This window comes from Anolis sagrei, chromosome 6 (assembly GCF_037176765.1).
Source record: "Anolis sagrei isolate rAnoSag1 chromosome 6, rAnoSag1.mat, whole genome shotgun sequence".
Classification (NCBI taxonomy): domain Eukaryota; kingdom Metazoa; phylum Chordata; class Lepidosauria; order Squamata; family Dactyloidae; genus Anolis; species Anolis sagrei.
Genome location: NC_090026.1, coordinates 43866576 through 43889913, shown reverse-complemented (window position 1 = coordinate 43889913; position 23338 = coordinate 43866576). Strand labels below are relative to the sequence as shown.

Genomic DNA, 23338 nt, shown 5'->3' with positions numbered 1-23338 from the left:
CAAGCAGTGGGGGATCCACCACCTGGGAGACCACAAGGGAGTGGGACAAAGGAAGCGCCCCAAGGAAAGGGTGTACTTACTGGTGACATTCCACAAACACACACAAAACCCTCGGACACTTTGTGGATTTCACAAGGGGATGAAAAGCAACAGATTTGAATGGTACCATCACACCAGCAGGGACACACACATCCAAAAAGGAGACAAAACCCACACGTCTCAGGCTGCTGTTTCCATCAAAAAGAGGGCAATGCATCTTATGTTTCCCTGTCCTTTTCAGCTGGCATTTTCTACACTCCTCTAAAGCTCATAAACAGTCAAAAGAACTTGGCATTTTGGCATAGCTTACGTCTGAGCAACAGGTCCCAAGCAACTTAGCATTTCCTGCTTATCTTGGCACATTCTGCCACTATTCTAATTCTATTATTATCTGAACACCCTAAAGGGAGGAAGGAGAGAAGAATCATAATACTGTGGCATCTTCTGGTATCTAAATTTCCACCTGATCTGCTGTTTCGCATTGCCTACTAGATTCAGCAGCGCCATTTCCTCTACTCCCCATGATGACCTGAATGGAATAATAGAGACCAGAATCCCCCTGAAACTCATTCTAGCTTATTCCTAAGATGTATAATTCTATGGATCTTTTATTCAATGGTTATTGCCATATTTTGTTGATCTTTTTGCTTTTGTTAATTTTATATGTCTGATTTTAAATGTGTTATTGGTTTTAATGCTGATATATTGTATTTTATATGTTGCAAAGTACCATTGTGTGCTATTTGTAAGCCACCGGAGTCCCTGGGAGATGGTGGCATGGTATAAATAAAGATTATTATTATTATTATTATTATTATTATTATTATTTGAAACACAGCAAAAAAGGTCACTCTGCTGGCTGTTGTATTGGATCACATGTCGGACACTTCCCAAGTGTCTAGGACTGATACATTGTACAGTCTCATCTTGTGGACTCATCTTGCTGAGCTTCTTCTTCTTCTTCTTCTTCTTCTTCTTCTTCTTCTTCTTCTTCTGACTGTGTAATATATCGGCGAATAATGTGTGCAGATCACAGTAGGGTGGCCTTCTGCAGCTGACAGATTGTAATTTTGTCAGCACCAATTGTGTTTAAGTGCAGGCCAAGGTCTTTAGGCACTGCACCCAGTGTGCCGATCACCACTGGGACCACCTTGACTGGCTTGTGCCAGAGTCTTTGCAGTTCGATCTTTAAATCCTCATATTGTGTCAGCTTTTCCAGATGTTTCTCTTCAAACCTGCTGTCACCTGAGATTGTAACACTGATGATCTATACTTGGTTTTTTAATACAATCATGATGTCAGGAGTATTTATTATTATTATTATTTGAAACACAACAAGATGAGTCCACAGCAAACAAGATCACTCTGCTGGCTGTTGTATTGGATCACATGTCGGACACTTCCCAAGAGTCTAGGACTGTGTAATGTATTGGTGAATAATGCATGCAGGACCCAGTAAGGTGGCCTTCTGCAGCTGGAAGATGGTAATTTTGTCAGCGCCGATTGTGTTTAAGTGCAGGCCAAGGTCTTTAGGCACTGCACCCAGAGTGCCAATCACCACTGGGACCACCTTGACTGTGGTCAACGATCTATACTTAGTTTTTTAACACGATCATGAGGTCAGGAGTTATTATTATTATTATTATTATTATTATTATAACTTGAAAACATCAACTACTCACTTTCCCTGTCAACAACTCTAAACACCACCAGATTAGCATATTATTCATGGAGCCATGGGATTATTTATGACTATCCTCGCCTCCGTCTCCAGCTAGGGTCCATCTTCTTCCTCAAGAACTAGCAGATGAATAATGGACTATCACAAAACCAAAGCCAATTAACTGTGTGTCATCTATTAGCTATAATTTGAAGGGCATCCTTTCTAAGAATGCCAACTTGGAGTTCCCAACAACCAAGGACAGAAACTATGACAAACAAGAGGAGGAGTGAGGTGGAGATCTGAGTCAGAAGGAGAGCAATATCTCAATTGGAAGAAAGATACGTCTCCAGGATCACGAAAAATGGCATTGTTATGCCTTAACTGAAAAGTGCTGCTGAATAAATCTGACTTTGGGAATGTAACACTGTGTTGTTGAAGCCTTTTGTGGCCGGAATCATTAGGTTGCTGTGACTTTTCCGGGCTGTATGGTCATATTCCAGAAGCATTCTCTCCTGATGTTTTGCCCACATCTATGGCAGGCATCCTCAGATGTTGTGAGGTCTAACAACATCTGAGGATGCCTGCCAAAGATGTGGGTGAAACGTCAGGAGAGAATGCTTCTGGAACATGGCCATGCAGCCTGGAAAACTCACAGCAACCTAGTAACACCCACTGGTGAAGAATGGGGATTCTACTTGAACCTGAAAGATTGCTATTCAATCAACTCTGCTTTCTAGAACATTCACATAAAGTAGTGTACCTTATACAGAAAAGCCATAGGCTTATCACGCTCTTGTTGTCTAAAAAAGTGTGTTTTCAAAGCTCCAGGCATTGATATACTTCGAATTATCTGTATGTATATCTTAGGAGCCCCCTGAGGTGTAGGAGGCTTAAACTGCTGAGCTGCTGAACTTACTGACTGAAAGGTCGGCGGTTCGAATCTGGGGAGCAGGGTGAGCTCCTGCTGTTAGCCCACTTTCTGCTAAGCGAGTAGGTCAAAAACATGCAAATGTGAGTAGATCAATAGGTACCACTCTGGCGGGAATGTAATGGCGCTCCATACAGTCATGTCAACCACATTACCTTGGAAGTGACGATGGACAACGCCAGCTCTTTGGCTTAGAAATGGAGATGAGCACTACTTCCCAGAGTCAGACACGACTAGACTTAATGTCAAGGGGAAACCTTTACTTTTATATCTCCAACTGTCCTTGCAGCTCTTACAAGTACCCTTCCTCCATGAATCAGAAGAATCATATACATTCCTTGAACATTCCTCTTGATTTTTTTTAGACTGGAGAAATCTGAGTCATGTTCAACCGTTCTGGAACTCATTGGCAGAGAACAAGATGAAAGCACCCTCCTTCCCTCATCTCCAAAGATGCCTTAACATTTGCCACGATTCTCTTTCCAGAACCAGGAGACAAGCATGTGTTTGGTAGGATAGGTAAAGGTTTTCCCCTGACATTAAGTCCAGTCATGTCCGACTCTGGGGGTTGGTGCTCATCTCCATTTTTAAGCCGAAGAGCCGGCGTTGTCCATAGACACCTCCAAGGTCATGTGGCTGGCATGACTGCATGCAGCGCTGTTACCTTCCCACCGGAGCAGTACCTATTGATCTACTCTAAACGGTTCTCGCCCAACTTACCTATCCGAACGCATCTCTCCTTATGAACCTTCCAGGACCTTAAGATCAATTGGGGAGGCCCTGCTCTCGATCCCACCTTCGTCACAAGTACGGCTGGTGGGGATGAGAGACGGGGCCTTCTCAGTGGTGGCCCCTCGGCTATGGAATGCCCTCCCTAGGGATATGAGATTGGTCGCCTCCCTTTTAACATTCTGGAAAAGAGTCAAGACTTGGCTTTTTGAGCAGGCGTTTGCAAACACAGTATAACAGACATAGGAAAATGGAATGGTTGGACGATGTGATTGGACAATGATATATGTTTTTATTGACTACTAGCCATCCCCTGCCATTCTTTGCTGTGGCCGTCTTTGTATATGTGTTTTGTATGTGTATATATTTATGTATATGTATATATATGCATTTGTGTGTATATATGTGGTTTTGCACATGCATTGTAATGTATTTTTTTGTCTTTTTAAGTCTCTTCCGCTGTGTTTTTCAGTGTTTTTATGAGCGAAGGTCACTTGTAACCCTGATAGATGTACTGTGTCCAAATTTGGTGTCAATTCATCCAGTGGTTTTTGAGTGATGTTAATCCCACAAATGAATATTATATTTTTATTTATATAGACTAGCCATCCCCTGCCATGCATTGCTGTGGCCCAGTCTGTGTATATGTGCTTTATGTGTGTATATATTTGTGTATATGTCTATATATGTGTGTTTGTGTATATATGTGTTGTAATTTTTTAGGTTTTTTTTGCTTTTTAAGTCTGTTCTGCTGTGTTTTTCAGTGTTTGTATGAGTGATGGGCACTCGTTGGCCTGATATGTGTATCGTGTCCAAATTTGGTGTCAATTCGTTGAGTGGTTTTCGAGTTATGTTAATCCTACAAACGAACATTACATTTTTATTTATATAGATGCTATGGTTTACATTATCTTAATGTTTTTCATTGTATTCTAATTGTATTTTATGGTCTTGGTAACGACTGTAAACCGCCTCGAGTCGGTTGAGAGGGACGGTATATAAACGTAGTAAATAAATACTCACATATGCATGTTTTCGAACTGCTAGGTTGGCAGAAGTTGGGGTTTACAGCGGGAGCTCACCCCGCTCCTAATATTCGAATTGCCAGCCTTTCAGTCAACAAGTTCAACAGTTCAGTGCTTTAACCCATTACGCCACTGGGGCTCCTATGTGTTCGATAGCATCCAATAATACCCACCCAATCACCCATGCCCTCCCTTAACTTTATAGAGGCACACTGTCAAAGTCCCTCTGTGGGTCTGGCTTTGTCATCTGTTTGCATGTGTGGATGGATGGATTGGAAAGATAGATGAACAGGCACTGAGTTGAGATCATCCGCTTGCACGAAACAGTGCAGGGTGGGAACCCAACCAGTTTTATGACTCTCTCCTGCTTTATTTTGCTGTTTACTAATTGGGCCTTCCTGGTGTCTGAATCAAATCAGGAAGCGGAAGCCCCGAGCGAGCTAGTTAGGTTAATGTCTTATCGAAGGCTTCCATGGCTGGAATAACTGGGTTGTTATATGTTTTTTGAGCTATATGACCATATCCTAGAAGCATTCTCTCCTGATGTTTCACATGCATCTATGGCAAGCATCCTCCTGTAGGTTTTTCAGGCTATATGGCCATGTTCTAGAAGCATTCTCTCCTGATGTTTGGCATGCATCTATGGCAAGCATCCTCCTGTAGATTCTTCAGGCTATATGGCCATGTTCTAGAAGCATTCTCTCCTGACGTTTCACCTGCATCTATGGCAAGCATCCTCCTGTAGGTTTTTGGGCTATATGCAATGTTCTAGAAGCATTCTCTCCTGACGTTTCACCTGCATCTATGGCAAGCAACCTCCTGTAGGTTTTTCGGGCTATATTGCCATATTCTAGAAGCATTCTCTCCTGATGTTTCGCCTGCATCTACGACAAAGCATCCTCAGAGGTTGTGAGGTTTGAGGGTGCCTGTTATAGTTGCAGGCGAAACGTCAGGAGAGAATGCTTCTGGAATGTGGCCATACAGCCCGAAAAACATACAGCAACCCAGTGATTCCAGCCATGAAAGCCTTCGACAAGACATTTGGTTAGTTGGGAAATACAAGGCAGACTGTATGACACACTAAGGCCCCTTCTATACTGCCATATAATCCAGATTATCAAGGTAGATAACACCCTACAACCTCTGAGGATGCTTGCCATAGTTGTAGGTGAAACGTCAGGAGAGAACGCTTCTTTTTAAATTTAATTTAATTTATTTTAAATATATATATAATTATTATTTTATCATAGTTCATGCTTCTAGAACCAGATTATCAAAGTAGATAACACCTCACAACCTCTGAGGATGCTTGCCATAGTTGCAGGCAAAACGTCAGGAGAGAATGCTTCTTTTAAAAATTTAATTGTATTTATTTTTAAATATATATTTTTTATTATTTTATCATAGTTCATGCTTCCAGAACCAGATTATCAAAGTAGATAACACCTCACAACCTCTGAGGATGCGTGCCATAGTTGCAGGCGAAACGTCAGGAGAGAATGCTTCTTTTTAAAATTTAATATATATATATATATATATATATATGATCATAGTTCACGCTTCTAGAACCAGATTATCAAAGCAGATAACACCTCACAACCTCTGAGGATGCTTGCCATAGTTGCAGGCGAAATATCAGGAGAGAATGCTTCTTTTTTAATTTAATTTAATTTCTTTTAGATATATATTTTTTATTATTTTATCATAGTTCATGCTTCTAGAACCAGATTATCAAAGCAGATAACACCTCACAACCTCTGAGGGTGCTTGCCATAGTTGCAGGCGAAACGTCAGGAGAGAATGCTTCTTTTTTAAATTTAATTTTATTTCTTTTTTAAATTTTTTAAAAATTATTTTATCATAGTTCATGCTTCTAGAACATGTCCATATCGCCCAAAAAAACCACAACAACCTAGTTAGGTTAGTTAGACACCAGAGAGCCCTTCTCCTTAGTGCCAAGGGAGAAGAAGGGCTCTCTCTGTGGAAGTTGCAATCCCTAGGCATCAAAGGGACTGCTAGACTCAACAGCCATTCCTGCCTCTGTTGCTGCTCCTCCCTTCTCCCCAATCTAGGAATCCCACATCCCTCTGAGGTTGCCTTTCAAATACTTCCTAACCCCTTTAGATGGCTGTTCATCACTGGGGAGGCTCAAAGCAAAAGCCTTGCCAGCATCATCTCTCTCTTGCTTGTCTGTACGTGTTGAGAAACAAGGGAGGGGTGGGCGAGCAGGGACGAATTCAACCAGGGGAAAAAGGGTGGATGAAGATCAGCCCTTCCCTGATTCCTTTGGCCCCTTCTTTCCCCATCCATCCTTTTCCAGAAGGTGATATTTCCACCTCCAAAGTTCCCCCCTCCCTCTTGCTCCCCCCCCCCTTCTCACCTGGAGACCAGGGTTGTCTAAGACCTCCATCTGGATGTCTTGGCTGGAGCTGTAAGGTGTGCGTGACATGCCGCCCTCCTGCACCATGGAGATGCCCCTTGCCCGCCGCCGCCTGCGCTCACGACGCCGGGCTCATGGTGCCAAAGCCGGGGAGGGAGGAAGGGGCGCCCCCGGGGGCTGGCACAAGCCCCTTCCTCACGCCCGTCGCCTCGGCATGGCTTCTGCTGCCCTCTCCAAGGCGGGGATGGAGGAAGAAGAGAGGGCGCAAGGCAATTCCTGGCAGCAGCAGGGAAGGCTGGAGAGGCTCCTGCGGTGGTGGCTGTTGCTGCTGCTGCTGTTGCCAAAGGGAGAGGGAAGGCAAGGTGGGCGTGGGGTGGGCTGAGCCCAAGGGGGATGCGCAGATGGGAGGGAGGGGCTGCCCAGGAGGAGGAGGGGAGATGGAGGGCTGGCTCCAGCCTTACTTGGGTTGCCCCAAACCAGCCTCCCATCCTCCCTCCTCCTGGGCAGCCTCCAAGGCCATCATCCTATCAGCATCCACCTGCTGCTGCTCCTATCTGCCCTTCTTCTGAAACAATGGCTTCAAACTCCAAGAAAGGAGATTCAATCTGAACATTAGGAAGAACCTTTGAAGACTGCTTGGAAAAAGTATTATAAGTTAATATGGAAATGGTACCTAATACCAGTAAGAATCCATATAATTAAACATGTAATGTTTGTTTGTGGGATTAACAGAACTCAAAAACCACTGGACAAATTGACACCAAATTTGGACACAAGACACCTAACAACCCAATGTATGTCTTTCACTCAAAAATTTGATTTTTTCATTTGGGAGTTGTAGTTGCTGGGATTTATAGTGAGGCCCGTAGCCAGAAAAATTTTTTGGGAGGGGTTTAAATTTGGGGGGGGGGGGTTGAAAATTTCGCAGGGGGGGGGGCAAAGAGCACAGCAGGGGGCAGAGCAGCCTTCAATAGCCTGCAGCTCCGCCCTTGTCAACCACCTCCACCAAGTCTGGCCTCCTTAATGAGAGCATTCAACATTCCACCCCCCCCCCCCAACTTGGTTGCTTCAGTACTGTTCTGTCGAGCATTGGGCCTGTAAATAATTGTCTTTAGAACAGGATGTGCAACCTTTGCCCAGCGGGAAGCCAGGGGGCCTAAAGAGAAGTTCTCAGAGGTTTCCACCACAAACAGTCTTTAGATGTATTGTCGAAGGCTTTCATGGCTGGAATCACTAGGTTCTTGTGGGTTTTTTCGGGCTATAGAGCCATGTTCTAGAACATGGCTCTATAGCCCGAAAAAACCCACAAGAACCTAATCTTTAGATGGCTTGAGAAGTACAACAAAGTCTTTTATTAATGAACAATCAAACAGAAACTTCTCTTGTCTTCAGTAAAGTTAAGCAAATGATTCCAAGCTTTTAGGCAACTGGTGAATTCCTAATCTTGCCCACGAAGGACAGGCAACTGTCTTCAATAACTTCTTCTTTAAAGAAAAATCCCCTTCGTAACTTCTCCCAGGCTAACTGTAATCTAACCCTTACTGATGTGGGCTCTGCTACCGGGTCGAACTGCGTCTCGAACGCCGAGTGGACCTACTAGCAAGGCAGTAGATGTTCTCCAGCTGGAGTTCTTTGGTCCTGGAAATTCTTTGGAGACTCTTAAGACCTTTCTCCCCTGGAAAGTCTTAAGGGTTGAAGCTTTTGTACAGGGGAAGCTTGCACTCATCCTATATATAAGCTTACTTTGCTGAGACTAACTAAAAATGGCTCCCTTCCCTTCCCAATTGCCCTGAGCAAGGGGCGGGACCAAAATTTAACGATGATGGACAGGTGACTTGCCCTATGACTGCAACCAAAGAAGCCACCTTTCTGCAGAGTCCCTGAAACCTAGGACTGCAAGCAAACATTTAATACAAAGCAAATAAAGCTGTACCAGAACAACTACATTGGCTATTGCTGCAAGTAATGACAGTGTGAATAAATTGCTAATATTTGCTTGAGATAGTGCTTGCAGTTCTGGAGGGACTCTTGATTTTTTGCATCTCATAGACTTAGCATGGGGATTTGGTTAACCAGTTCAAATTCATGAGTAAACCAGTTTTTTTTTTTTAAATCTGAAACATTTCGGGGGGGGGGGGGGGGTTGAACCCTTAACCCCCCCCCCCCTTCGCTACCGGCCTGTTTATAGTTCACCTACAATCAAAGAGCATTCTGAACCTCACCAACGATGGAATTGAACCAAAGTTGGCACACAGTTCTCCCATGACCAACAGAAAATACTGGAAGGGTTTGGTGGGCAGTGTCCTTTGGCTTTGGAGTTGTAGTTTACCTACATCCAGAGATAACTGCGGACTCAAACAATGATGGATCTGGACAGGCATGTAGCCAGGGGGGGACTTGAGGGGCTTCAACCCCCCCCCCCGAAATTCTCATGGTGGTTCGCGAAAAGGCCTTACTGATGCATTATTTAAACTGTTATGTTTATTCATATCATGATCTGATCACCATACTCAATGTATCCCATATGCATGGGGGTATTGGGGTAATGATACAAAAAGTTTGCTAGGCTAGACCCTCGTTCACTCGGACTCAGCCCCCCCGAAACTCAGCCCCCCCCGAACCCCCCCCCGAAAAAAAATCAGCCCCCCCCCCCCGAAACGAAATTTTGGCTATGGGCCTGCGGAGGGGCTTACAAGAATGGCTAAAATCTAACAAAATTTTAGACAGGCCCCTTCGCTGGCAGTCTTCAGAAAGAACTTGAAGACCTGGCTGTTCCGATGTGCCTTTTCAGATTAGGAACCCCCAATACCAAGTCCTAGAAGCACTTTAACAGAATTAAGATTGCTGCACACCGCACACCACACTTACTTTATAATCCTACATACCTCCTGCTACATCAGCACTTTTAATCTTGTACCCATTACCCTGGCCTGGCCCAGTTTTATATTGTCTTGATGTTTCGATGTATTGTTATTGCTGTTGTTTATTTCTGCTTAACTGTTTTAATTTGCTCTAGGTATTGTATTGTTGTATTGTGTTTTGAGGCCTTGGCCTATGTAAGCCGCATCAAGTCCTGCGGGAGATGCTAGCGGGGTACAAATAAAGTAATAATAATAATAATAATAATAATAATAATAATTTTTTAAAAGCCATTTAAAACAATTTAAAAATAGCAATATCAAACATTAAAAGCCTGTCGAAACAAAGTATGTCTTACATGCCCTGCGGAAAGCTGGTAAGTCCTGCAAGGCATGGACTTCAGGTGGCAGAGTATTCCAGAGTAACGGTGCCACTGCTGTGAAGGCTCTGCGTCTGGTTGCTGTTAGGCGCAAGGTCTTGACACTGGGGACTTCCAATAGATCTTGGTCCTCAGAATGGAGGGATCTCTGGGGTTGGTAGGGGGTGAGGCGGTCCCTCAGATACATCGGCCCCAGACCATGCAAGGCCTTAAAGGTGAGTACCATCACTTTGAAAGTGATCCGGTGCTCAATTGGTAACCAATGCAGCTGTAGTAAGATTGGTGTTATGTGGCATCTCATCGGAATTCCCGCAAGAAGCCGAGCAGCTGCGTTTTGTACCAACTTGAGCTTCCGGATCACCGACAGAGGAAGGCCAATGTAGAGGGCATTACAGTAGTCCAGTCTTGAGATGACCGTGGCCTGGATCACTGTAGCTAGGTCGTCCCTGGACAGGTAGGGAGCCAGCCGTCTAGCCTGCCGCAGATGAAAAAAGGCGGTTCTGCTAACGGCGGAGACCTGGGCCTCCATCGTCAGCAGAGGGTCCAAAAGGACTCCCAGACTCTTTACCAATGATGACGGGCGTAGTGCCTCGCCACCAGGGTAGGCAGCTGGATGTCCCCACTGCCCGGTCGACCCAGCCATAGGATCTCCATCTTTGCTGGATTCACCCTCAACCTGCTGGCACGCAGCCATCCAATAACGTCCTCGAGGCACTGATGGAAACAATCGGGTACAGAGTCCGGTCGGCCTTCCATCTTCAGTACCAGGTGAATGTCATCGGCGTACTGATAACACTCAAGCCCAAAACCTCGAACCAGCTGAGCAAGTGGACGTATATAGATGTTAAACAACAGGGGGGAGAGAATGGCCCCCTGAGAAACCCCACAAGATAGAGGGGACCTCTCAGAGACCAGGCCTCCCCTCTCCACTCGCTGTCCACGGTTGTGAAGAAAGGAGGACAGCCAGTTTAAAGCTGTCCCCCTGGCTCCAGCAACAGCAAGGCGGTGGGTCAAAAGATTGTGGTCGACTGTGTCAAATGCTGCTGTGAGATCCAATAACACAAGCAGCGCTGACCTGCCCTGGTCAAGCTGGCATCGAAGGTGATCCGTGATGGAGACCAGCACAGTCTCTGTCCCGTGCCCCGCACGGAAGCCGGACTGGAAGGGATCTAGTCCGGCTGTGTCGTCTAGGAATTGCTGTTTTAATTATAAGTTAATTATAAGTTAATATGGAAATGGTACTTAACACCAGTAAGAATCCATATAAATAAAAATGTAATGTTCGTTTGTGGGATTAACAGAACTCAAAAACCACTGGACGAATTGACACCAAATTTGGACACAAGATACCTAACAACCCAATGTATGTCTTTCACTCAAAAATTTGATTTTTTTCATTTGGAAGTTGTAGTTGCTGAGATTTATAGTTCATCTACAATCAAAGAGCATTCTGAACCCCACCAACGATGGAATTGAACCACGCTTGGCACTCAGTTCTCCCATGACCAACAGAAAATACTGGAAGGGTTTGGTGGGCAGTGTCCTTTGGTTTTGGAGTTGTAGTTCACCTACATCCAGAGATAACTGCGGACTCAAGCAATGATGGATCTGGACCAAACTCTACACGAATACTCAATGTGCCCAAATGTGAACACTGGTAGAGTTTGGGGGAAATAGAATCTTGACATTTGGGAGTTGTAGTTGCTGGGATTTATAGTTCACCTACAATCAAAGATCATTATGAACCCCACCAATGATAGAATTGGGCCAAACCTCCCACACAGACCCCCATGTGGGCCACAGCAACGCGTGGCAGGGGATGGCTAGTAGCAAATATAAATAAAAACTATTCAAAAATTGCTGGAGAGGATGTCAAGAATCGGGAACATATATACATATGTGGTGGCAATGTAAATATGTAAATAAATTTTGGGGAAAAGTATTTAGAGAAATAGAAGCTATAATGAACATTAAAATAGAAAGAAGTCCTAGTATAGCTTTATTATCATTATATAATAATAAACAATTGAAACTCCAACAAAGGATCACTGCCTTGTTGTGGCGCTGGAGCTTGAGCACCTCAATGATGTCACGAGTGAAACCGTGAAGGGCCACCCAAGATGGGATGGTCGTGGCAGAGAGGTCAGACCAAGCGTGATCCCTGGGGAAGGCAATGGCAAACCACCCCAGTATTCTTGCCAATAAAACTAAATGGATCAGTACAACCAGATAGATGTCGGTATGCCATTGGAAGATGGGACTTCCAGGTCAGAAGATGGCCAAAATGCTACTGGGGAGGAGCCGAGGATAAGTTCAACTAGCCCCAGATGTGATGATGCAGCTAGCTCAAAGCCGAAAGGAAGGCTAGCGGCTGATTGTGATGGAGGTGAATGACGAATCTGATGCTCTAAAGATCAACACACCATAGGGACCTGGAATGTAAGATTTATGAGCCAGGGCAAACTGGATGTTGTTATTGGTGAGATGTCAAGACTAAAGATAGACATTATGGGGGTCAGCAAACTGAAATGGACTGGAATGGGCCACTTCACATTAGATGACCACCAGATCTACTACTGCGGACAAGAGGAACACCGAAGAAATGGAGTGCCTTCATAATTAATAAGAAAGTTGCTAAAACAGTGCTTGGATACAACCCAAAAAATGACAGAATGATCTCAATTCGAGTGCAAGGAAAGCCTTTCAACATTACAGTGATCCAAATATACGCTTCAACCACAGCTGCTGAAGAAGCAAAAGTAGATCAGTTCTATGAGGATCTGCAGCACCTACTGGATAATACACCAAAAAGAGACATTATTTTCATTATAGGAGACTGGAATGCCAAGGTGGGAAGTCAAATGACAACTGGGATCATAGGCAAGCATGGTCTGAGACAACAAAATGAAGGGATAGCTATTAGCTTGAGGAAGTAGATGCACTGAAGAAATATAATAGGCACTTGGTCCCTTATCTCTGCCTATTTTCCTCCTCTTGACTCACTTCCATCTTCTTTTCCGAAATGGCCAATATTGCCATGATTAATAAACCCGATATTGCAATCTTCAAGTTATCTTCTTCAAACTCTGGGTGTGTGCCTTCAAACTACCTGTTGATTTATGGTGACACCATGAATTTCATTGGGTTTACTTAGGCAAAGAATAGTCAGAGGTGGTTTTGCCAGTTTCTTCCTCTGAAAAACAGTCTACAGGACCTTCTAGACAGGTCCTATATCCCAGGATCTGATCCCAGGTGTTCTGGTTTAAACTGGATTATATGAGTCCGCACTGCCAGATAATCTGGGATACAGCGCCTGGCATTTACTCATGGTCTCCTTTCCAAGTACTAACCAGTGCTCATCCTGCTTAGCTTCCGTGATCAAGCATAATCTTTATGGTGGAGTCTGGTGCCTCCTAGGGGAAACACTTGGCTTTAAGATTGTCCATTCTGTCTCAGTTGTAGGTATTTTCTCCCCCAGTTTTGTTTGTATTCTCTTTTGCTGACCTTCAAGTTGTTATTGTTGTATGCCTTCAAGCTGTCTGACTTAAAGATTTGTTCAGAGGTTTGTCATTGCTTTCTTCTGAGAGAGTGTGTTACCAATGGGTTTTCATGGATGGTCATCTAATGCAGCACACTAATTAATTGGAAATTATTGCTCGAATCCTAAGCACACTGGCATTATTAGCACTAACTAGACCATTTTGTAAATAGCTTATTTTCATGAATATCTCGGATATATTCATATATATCTCAGATCATATCAAATACATTTGCCTGCTGATTTTACATGACAGTTTTGTGGTACCTTTTGTTAACACAAGCCTTTCTCAACATCAGCATCTAAAGATTGAAAGTATCTGCAGGTCTTGAGCGTCAGTGCCAGTGTTGGAGTTCAGCCTGTGATTATGTTTCAGGGTCAGGGTGCTTTGGATGTGGGTAGTGATGCCAATGAATTTCAAGATGGCAGTGGTTTGGTCAATGATACTGATGCAGAGAAGAACCAGGAGACCCCTGTGCAAAGTGTAGCTTCCCATGAGAATGTCCCTGAAGGGAGTGCAACAGATAGTATACTCCCTGAATTGCTACCAGAAGGTTTCCAGGATTTGAGGCTTGAAAATAACTGGGTACCTGGCCCAGCTGCAAAACTTAATGAGCATTTTTTTTTGTTGTGTCAGGAGTGACTGCAAGTCGCTTCTGGTGTGAGAGAATTGGCTGTCTGCAAGGACGTTGCCCAGGGGACGCCTGGATGATTTGATGTTTTTATCATCCTTGTGAGAGGTTTCTCTCATGTCCCCGCTTGAGGAGCTGGAGCTAATAGAGGGAGCTCATCTGCCTCTCCCTGGATTCGAACCTGCAACCTGTCGATCTTCAGTCCTGCCGGCACAGGGGTTTAACCAACTACACAAATAGAAAGGCGAGAGAAAATTAGTCAAAACAGATAGGCCGAACAGTGCCTTTGGTGATCTGCCAGGCTTCGACAAAAAAAGATAAGGAGATCGCAAGTAAAACGAAACCAATTCCTGAGTGCATGGAATAGTTTAACAAGGGGATAAAAGTTCCAGGTTTGGGGAATATAGTCAGATGAAGCATCGTTGGATTCAAGTGTAGTTCTCATTCTTTGTTTCATGGAAGCTTAGCCTGAAAGATTCTTGTTTAAGTATTTCTTGTTCATGGTTTGGACTCTTGGAGTGTATGAATGCCTACTCATGCCTTGAATGAATGTTTCCTGTTTTCCTGAATTATATTAGAGAAGTGTGGACTTTGATTTATGGACTTTGCTGAACTTTACCCTGGACTATTTTTGCTCCTGCTTATCTTCTTACCTAATTGGATTTACCGATATCTTTTAAGTACTTTTTACTTGCTGCTTTCTAATTATCTTCAATAAAAGGAATGTTTTCCATTCAATGGTGTGGTGTTTTAAAGTCAGAGGTCTTTTCCTGTCCTGGAGTGCAACAGCCAGCACCAGTGGTTTAATAGTTTGCGTTTGGCTTTGGTAATCTTGGCACCGATCCTCTTGCTGGTACCAAAACAGGAAGAATTGCTGTTGAATTTCCTTGAATAAATGTTTATTCCCTAGTTTTATCTGAGGTTTCAATCACTCTCCAGGGAGGTTAGCTCAGCCCTCTTGAATGCAAGTGCGTGTGTGCCTGCTCAGCTTCAACTGTGTAATTGTCTACAGCAGGTTTCCACAGAGAAGAAATTCGGCTTATTCTGTTGCAGCTGCTTCCAGGATCTCATTGCTTTCATTGGTTCCTCCAACGCCAGCCAAGTATTCTCTTGAGGGACAAAATAACAAAGAAGAGATTGCGATCAAACAACAAGCAGGATAAAAGTGAGATAGAAGGATGATAGCAGCAGGTGTGTAATGGAAATTGGAGACCTTGAAAGTACTGCAGTGTGTAAAGACATGTTAAGCCCACATGGGAATCATGTTGTTCTGTTCTATTCAATGGTGCAGATCTCATATGGTTTTCCATGGTGCTTTCATCATTGTGTGGTGTTGTCACTATTTCAAAATATTCATTTGGACCCGCAGGGAATTACAGTCAGCTTGCCACATTCGCTGAAGTCAGAGCAATAGGAACCCTGTGAAAGCGAAAAACTGTTTGTTTTGTACCTGATAGAACATTTTTCTAGGTCCTCCAGCTTTCTGCTGGAAAGCTGACTATAGAATTACACCGGAGGACCGAGAAATTCCTAGAGATATGATTTCTCTAGGAACCTCTTGGTATTCCAGCATGAATTCTAGACGAATCACTCTGGAGATCTGAAGACAGTCCTAGAGAGAACATTTAAATAATTTGAATAATCAAATCTGCAAAATGTCAAACCAGCAAATGTGGAGGGCTAGCTGTACTGGTACAGAATGGTACTTTTCAAACTCAGTGTTTATTATGAGAAGAAAAAATGAAGAGGAACCTCTGGACACTTTGTGGACTTCTCAACATTTCACAGAGGAAACCTGGGATGTGTAGCCAGTTCACATCAGCGCATGGTCAAGATGGCAAAAGTTATTATTCAGAAAAATCACATAAGTCAGGAGGAGCTTCAGTAATGTACTTTTACTGAGCCTATTGAGAAGGGCAAGCTTTCACTCTCCTCTACCTTCACATATCTCCCAAACTGGACGGATTTTTTGCCTCCAAATAGACAAAGCAACCCACCTTAACCTTTTTATTTTGTATCAAAAGCATTGCATAAAAATAGAAGCAGCACAGGTGGCTAAATATATTTTGACCAAAAACGGGCAACAGCAATGGCATTGTCTGTAGCCTCCAACAATTCTTCCTCTGTATATGAGGCAGGGCATAGTGGACAAGCATACAGATATGAAGTTGTCTGTTCTGCTCCACAGTCACATAAGGTGTGGGATTCTTTTAGGTAGTGCCATTTTTCCAGGTGGTCTTTTGCTCTGCCCACCCCACTTTTGAGTCTGTTCAGGGACTTCCAAGTTGCCCATTCTTGCTTTGCCCCTGGAGGAAGACCTTCATGGGGGGGCATCCAGTTGGGATTTCCTGGTTTAGCTGCCCAGAGGGATACCCTTGCTGTTGCTGGGGGGACGCCAAGAGAAGTGGTAGTTCTCATAAAGCTTTTCCTTGATTTGAGTCTACTGGGAGGAGGCTTGTAGCCATGTAGTGGGTGGCTTTCTAAGTGTTCAACCTTATTTCTCTCACATTTAGCAGCAACTTCCCATCACACGTTTTTTAAAAAAACATCCACCTTAACTGGGAGATATATTAGCAATTTTACCACATTTCTATACATTATGGCCCAAACATTCAGATTGTTCAATACTTCCTTCAAAATGAAAAGAAGGTCAAAAGCAGTGATTCTCAACCTTCCTGATGCCATGGCGCATTGTTGTGATGACCCCCAACCATAAAATTATTTTTGTTTCTACTTCACAACTGTAATTATACTACTATTATGGATCATAATGTAAATATCTGATATGCAGGATGTGTTTTCATTCACTGGATGAAATTTGGCACATATACCCAACACACCCAAATTTGAATACTGGTGGGGTTAGGAGGGGGGATTGATTTTGTCATTTGGGAGTTGTAGGTACTGGGATTTATAGTTCACCTACAATCAAAGAGCATTCTGAACTCCTCTAACGATGGAATTGAACCAAACTTGGCGCACAGAACTCCCATGACCAACAGAAAATACTGGAAGGATTTGGTGGACATTGACCTTGAGTTTTGGAGTTGTAGTTCGCCTAAATCTAGAGAGCATTGTAGACTCAAACAATGATGGATCTGAACCAAACTTGACACAAATAGTCAATATACCCAAATGTAAATACTTGTGGAGTTTGGGGAAAATAGATCTTGACATTTGGGAGTTGTAGTTGCTGGGATTTATAGTTCGCCTACAATCAAAGAGCTTTCCGAACCCCACAACGATAGAATTGGGCCAAACTTCCCAAGCAGAACCTCCATTACCAACAGAAAATACCGTGTTTTCTGATGGTCTTTGGCAACCCTTCCGACACCCTAACCCCCGCCCAGGGGTCCTGACTCCCAGGTTGATAAACGCTGGTCAAATAACTGGTGCTGCTTTTGGGAACTTGAAACTTCAGCAGCTTTGAAATGCCGCATTCAGCATGCTGACCAGGGCCAGTTTCATGGTGCATATAAGTTTCTTGTTAAAACAGCTCCTGGCTCATTTCCAGACAGAATTAAAATGCTGGCCCTATATGGGTTAGGTCCATAGTGTCTGAAAGACTGCATTTCCCATATGAGCCTATCAGAATTCTAAGATCTACAGAGGAATGCTTTCTCTTTATCCTGCCAAGTAAAAGGTCTTTTTATTGGGCGGTTGTATTTAACTTTTAAAACTTTTGCTTACTGTTAAAATGATTTTAAAAGGTTTATGTTGATGTTTTAATTGTTTTAAAATTTTATTGTAAATGTTTTAAATTATCTCTGGAAGACTTTGGTCTAGATGGCAGAAAGCCAGCAGATAAATAAATAGCCATCTAGCACTCAAGTGATTCTATCACAGAGATGAATAGGTAGGTAGCTAGGATTCTACCTTGACATTTTGTTCATAAATGCCCAAGAGAATAACAGACAGATACCAGACCTTTAATATATTTTTCTATGCATTCTTTCATGAAAAAAAAAACACTAGTCCAATTACTACCCGAAGTAATTTTATCCCTTTCTGTTTATATGAACCATGCCCTAAACCGAATGAATGCTCAAAGAACATAGCAGCATGATTAAAACACATTTGTACAATAGGAAGACAGTAAAATATTTGAAATGTGCTTGCTTAACTATGAGTTTTCTCCCTTTGCTTCCACATGAAAAGAGTTTCACAAAGATAGTTCATTTACATTGCTCTGACATTATGATTCACCAGAGAAGAGAGGTAGGGATGAAAATGGATTGAAGAAAGGAAGCACAGCACGCAGAACAGTCCGGATATAAAAATTATTAATCATATGCTCCTGGTGAGCTTATTTCTCATTCACTGGAATTCTAAACACATTTTTTCAGGAAATTCCCTGCTGATCTCAAAGGACTTGCTTGGGAATAAACCTGTTTAGAAGCAGACTGCATCAAGTGGATTGGAGATTCCTAGGCCCAGGGATTCCCACTGTGACACTCCTTCCTGTGGGGGTAAGACTGCATGCTCAACAAGGCAAGAGTCTATACTGATGACATCACAGAAGGAGACATGATAAACCTCCTTTGAATGCATTTTACCATGAAAATTGTTGTTGTTGTTCATTCGTTCAGTCGTTTCCGACTCTTTGTGACCTCATGGACCAGCCCACGCCAGAGCTCCCTGTTGGCTGTCACCACCCTCAGCTCCTTCAAGGTCAATCCAGTCACTTCAAGGATGCCATCTTGCCTTTGGTTGGCCCCTCTTCCTTTTTCCTTCCACTTTCCCCAGCATAATTGTCTTCTCTAAGCTTTCCTTTCTCCTCATGATGTGGCCAAAGTACTTCAACTTTGTCTCTACTATCCTTCCCTCCAATGAGCAGTCGGGCTTTATTTCCTGAAGTATGGGCTGGTTGGATCTTCTTGCAGTCCAAGGCACTCTCAGAACTTTCCTCCAGCACCACAGTTCAAAAGCATCTATCTTCCTTTGCTCAGCTTTCCCTATGGTCCGGCTTTCACGTTCATAGGTGACTATGGGGAATACCATTGCTTTGACTGTGAGGATCTTCGTTGCCAGTGTGATGTCTCTACTCTTCACTATTTTATCAAGATTGGACATTGCTCTCCTCCCAAGAAATAAGTGTCTCCTGATTTCCTGGCTGCAGTCTGCTTCTGCAGTAATCTTTGCACCTAGAAATACAAAGTCTGTCACTGCCTCTACATTTTCCCTCTCTATTTCCCAGTTGTCAATCATTCTTGTTGCCATAATCTTGTTTTTTTATGTTTAGCTGCAACCCACCTTTTGCGCTTTCTTCTTTCACCTTGATTAGAAGGCTCCTCAGCTCCTCCTCACTTTCGGCCATCAAAGTGGTGTCATCTGCATATCTAAGGTTGTTAATGTTTCTTCCAGCAAATTTCACCCCAGCCTTGCATTTGTTAAGCCCCGCACATCGCATTATGTGTTCTGCATACAAGTTGAATCGGTTGGGTGAGAGTATACAACCCTGCCGTACGCCTTTCCCGATCTTGAACCAGTCTGTTGTTCCATGGTCAGTTCTTACTGTTGCTACTTGGTCCTTATACAGATTCCTCAGGAGAGAGACAAGGTGATTTGGTATGCCCATACCACCAAGAACTTGCCACAATTTATTATGATCCACAGTCAAAGGCTTTAGAATAGTCAAGGAAACAGAAAATATAATGAGACAATCCTAAATAAAACAAGAGATAGTGCCAGAAAAAAGGCATTCCCAGATCAGAAGGCACTCAATGAGCTACAAAGGTACAACAGAGGACAGCTACGAGTAGCAGTGTGGCTAATGATGCAACTGGATTCAAGCCAAAAGGACAATCCACTGTTGACATGTTCAGAAGAGAAAGGAAAGTCCAAAGCTGCAAAACGCATTATAGGAACATAATGACAGAATAATATCAATAAAACCTCAGGGAAAATCTATCAATATAAGCATAATCCAAGTTTATGCTCCAATTACAGAGGCGGAGGAAGAAAAAAATGAATGATGGAGATTCATTTTCTATGCTGGAGAGCTCAAGAGGAAAGTGATCACATGCTAAAATGGGACTTGGCTGAAGTCACAGACAATTGAAAAGTAGGAAACAGAACCAAAGATTTGGCCTAGGATCAAGAACCAATGCAGGAGACCAACCAACTGAATTTCATAAGGCACCATGAACACATTCTTCAAGTAACTAAAGAAGCAATTGTATACACAGACATCATATGATAAGCGAATAAACTATCACTGGAAGATGGAGAAGCTCTGTTTTCTTGCAAAAACAAGACCAGAAACAGATTGCAGCATAGATTGCAAATATAAAAAATGATTAAAGCTAAAGAAAAACAGTAAACCAATTGTGCCAAAATACAACAGGTAAAGATCAAGATAGAGTTTAAAGATAATGTGAAGAACAGTTTTGAACATTTAAGCCAAACTGACTAGAAGCCAAAAGTACTCTAGACTGAAATCAGGAATATTGTCAGATGAGATGCAAAAGGACACTATCTGCAGCCAAAAAGGTAGAGAAGTATGATTGGATGACAGATGAAATTCTTCAAGCATTTAAGGAGAGAGAAGTTAAAGACAACAGAGCCCTGAATGCAACTCTTCAGTGACTTGTGCGCAGGGACAAATTCTTATTCAATTTTTTTTATTAATCACACTGAATTCACATTTAGTACTGGACAAGCAAAGAATATTCAGGAATCTAAGACTATGAAAACTGAATTCCACTACATTTAAATAATTTTAAATGCGTTCATGTTGTTTTATTTTATATTGCTTTAATTTTTAAGCTGCTTTACATTTCTAAACTGGTTTTATCTTCAGATAAAATACAAGGCAGTGCATAAAGATATTAATCAAGTTAGTAATTAATTTTCCCTATTTAAAAATGGGGAGAGTGAAACGCTTTAGGACAACTTTCATGCTAGTATGTTGTTGAGCCATGGCACTCCACTCGACAATAACAAGACTTCAAGCAAGAGATATGACTTTTTTTCCTTTATTTTCAAAACATTTTTTACTCCTTCAAAGTTTTGCAATGTCAAAGTTACTGGAGGCTCCAAGGGGACCCAGCAGCAACTGTACCCTGAACTAAATCAAAGCTAAACCCTTTAATAAATGTATAAAATTATATTCCTTGTGTAACTTGTATTGCTTGTGTATTACATCAATTTCTAAATGTATAAAACTGTATCAAATGTATCCTGAAGGCATCTGCTTCATCAGTGTCCCCTATTTGCATAAATTTCTGGAACAAAGATTGCTATACAATTAAGAAAGGTCCCTCCAGTGATCTCCCAAGCCAGATAATATCAGACCCTTTGTGTATGTGTTTAAGACGGATGATCCGTTTATCACTGAGATGGGATTGGGATGTTTAATTGTTTAACTGGAGATTTACCATTCCTACTGAAGAGAAAGCTAAAAAGAGATGAATATATTAGCTTTCTGAATAGGCTAATAATAAGCCTCTGGTTATCCAGGATTGTCACCTGTTGTTTCCTGAGTCTTGCACCTTTGTCTTCACGGAATTGGACCCTTAAGTCAATCAAGGAATCCTCTGTATACCCACATCATCATTTTCCCCATTTCTGCGCCCTCTCAGGCGGCATATTGGACTGTTCTTCTTCTCACCATGGGGATCTTCTCCTGCCAGTTATGTCAGGGAAACCTCCGGCCAATCCCTGCATGGATCCTAGCTTGTCCAGTTTCTCACCCCATCAGGAGGAGGCATGGGAAGTCTAAATAGCTGTCACAGTGTATAAAATGTTTTGTATTTTTCTTTGGAGTTATACTTGTACATTTTGAATGTTGGCTGGTACTTGTATCGCTTCTGGCCAAGCTATAATAAATCTTTGTAGTTTGCCTTCAAGCCAGTGCTCATTCTCTGTCCTGGCTGATCTGGTCTAGCAGAAGCTCACCGAGCACGGACCTTCTTATCTGCGGTCCTAGCTGAAATCCACAGCCACAAATATAATCTAGTTATACAGCCAGTCCCCATTAAAAGGATCTAATATTTCCAGAACAACACCAGTGAAAATAGAGCATCCCTCACCTGAAACCCCCAAATGCTCCAAAATCTGAAACTGTCCACATGGACTCAGCAGCCCATAGTGACACCTTTGCTTTCTGATTTGTTTCATGCCCAAACTTAATTTTAACATATTATGTATAAAATTACCTTCAGGGTTTATGTATAAAGTGTGAAACATAAATGAATTTATAAAATGCATTTTGTATTTAGACTTGGGCTCCATCTCCAAGATATCACATTATATACATGTATGTAAATACAGGTATTCCAAAAAATTTTGAAAATCCAAAAATCAAAACACCTCTGCTCTGAATCATTTCCAACAAGGGAAGATTTGTGACGTTACTGGAACCTGTACTAAATGCATTATGTCATACTCTGCACAGACGCACTCTTTCAGAACAAGTCCAGACAAGTCCTGTAATTCTGTTCCAGCAGAAGAGCAGGTTAATTTCACTACAGACTTATAGTTTCTTAAGACTCATACGTAGTATCCAACTTCTGGGCTAAGTTTCCCTGATTGAATATGAAAATTCCCTGCCTAAAATTATCACAGAATCACAGTTGGAAGGGACCTCAATGCAGGATCTCCAGCTAAAGCACCCCCAGTAGGGAGCTGTCCAGTTTGTTTCAGATGCATCTACACTGTACAATTAATACAGTTAGGATCTCTTTAACTGCCATGGCTCAATGCTACGAAATCATAGCTATTGTAGTTGGGTGAGGCACTAGCACTAGTTGAGTGAGGCACTAGCACAGAGTAGGCTAAAGACCACGTGAAACTGTCTAAGACTATAGGCCCTTCCACACAGTTGTATAAAATCCACATTGAACTGGATTATATGGCAGTGTGAACTCAGATAATTCAGTTCAAAGCAAATTTAATGATGTTTAATACTGTTTTAATACTTTAATGTTTATATATTTTAAATTGTATTGCAATGCTTTTAGTTGTGAGCCACTTTGAGTCTCTGTAAGGAGAGAAAAAGTGGGATATAAATACACATAATAATAATAATAATAATAATAATAATAATAATAATAATAATAATAATAGGACCGTGGTGGATTCTGTTGATTCTGGACATCCATTGACAAGTGGGCTACAGAATCAAAATACAAATGAACAATCACAGAAGTGGCAGACATATACA

General features: G+C 42.4%; 1 protein-coding gene across 3 annotated transcripts in view; it reads right to left on the bottom strand.

Annotated features, from left to right (window-relative positions):
* The window catches only part of CACNB1 (calcium voltage-gated channel auxiliary subunit beta 1), a 93478-nt gene extending 86258 nt beyond the window's left edge, over positions 1 to 7220 (bottom strand). For 2 of the 3 annotated variants that reach the window (XM_060781091.2, XM_060781093.2), the window contains exon 1: positions 6765 to 7219. In XM_060781091.2, the coding sequence (XP_060637074.2) occupies positions 6765 to 6851 (87 nt within the window). In that variant the 5' untranslated portion in view covers positions 6852 to 7219. Of the gene's footprint in view, positions 1 to 6764 lie in introns of all 3 variants that reach the window. The other variant, XM_060781094.2, reaches the window with a different exon arrangement.
* Between the last annotated feature and the right edge of the window lie 16118 nt (positions 7221 to 23338).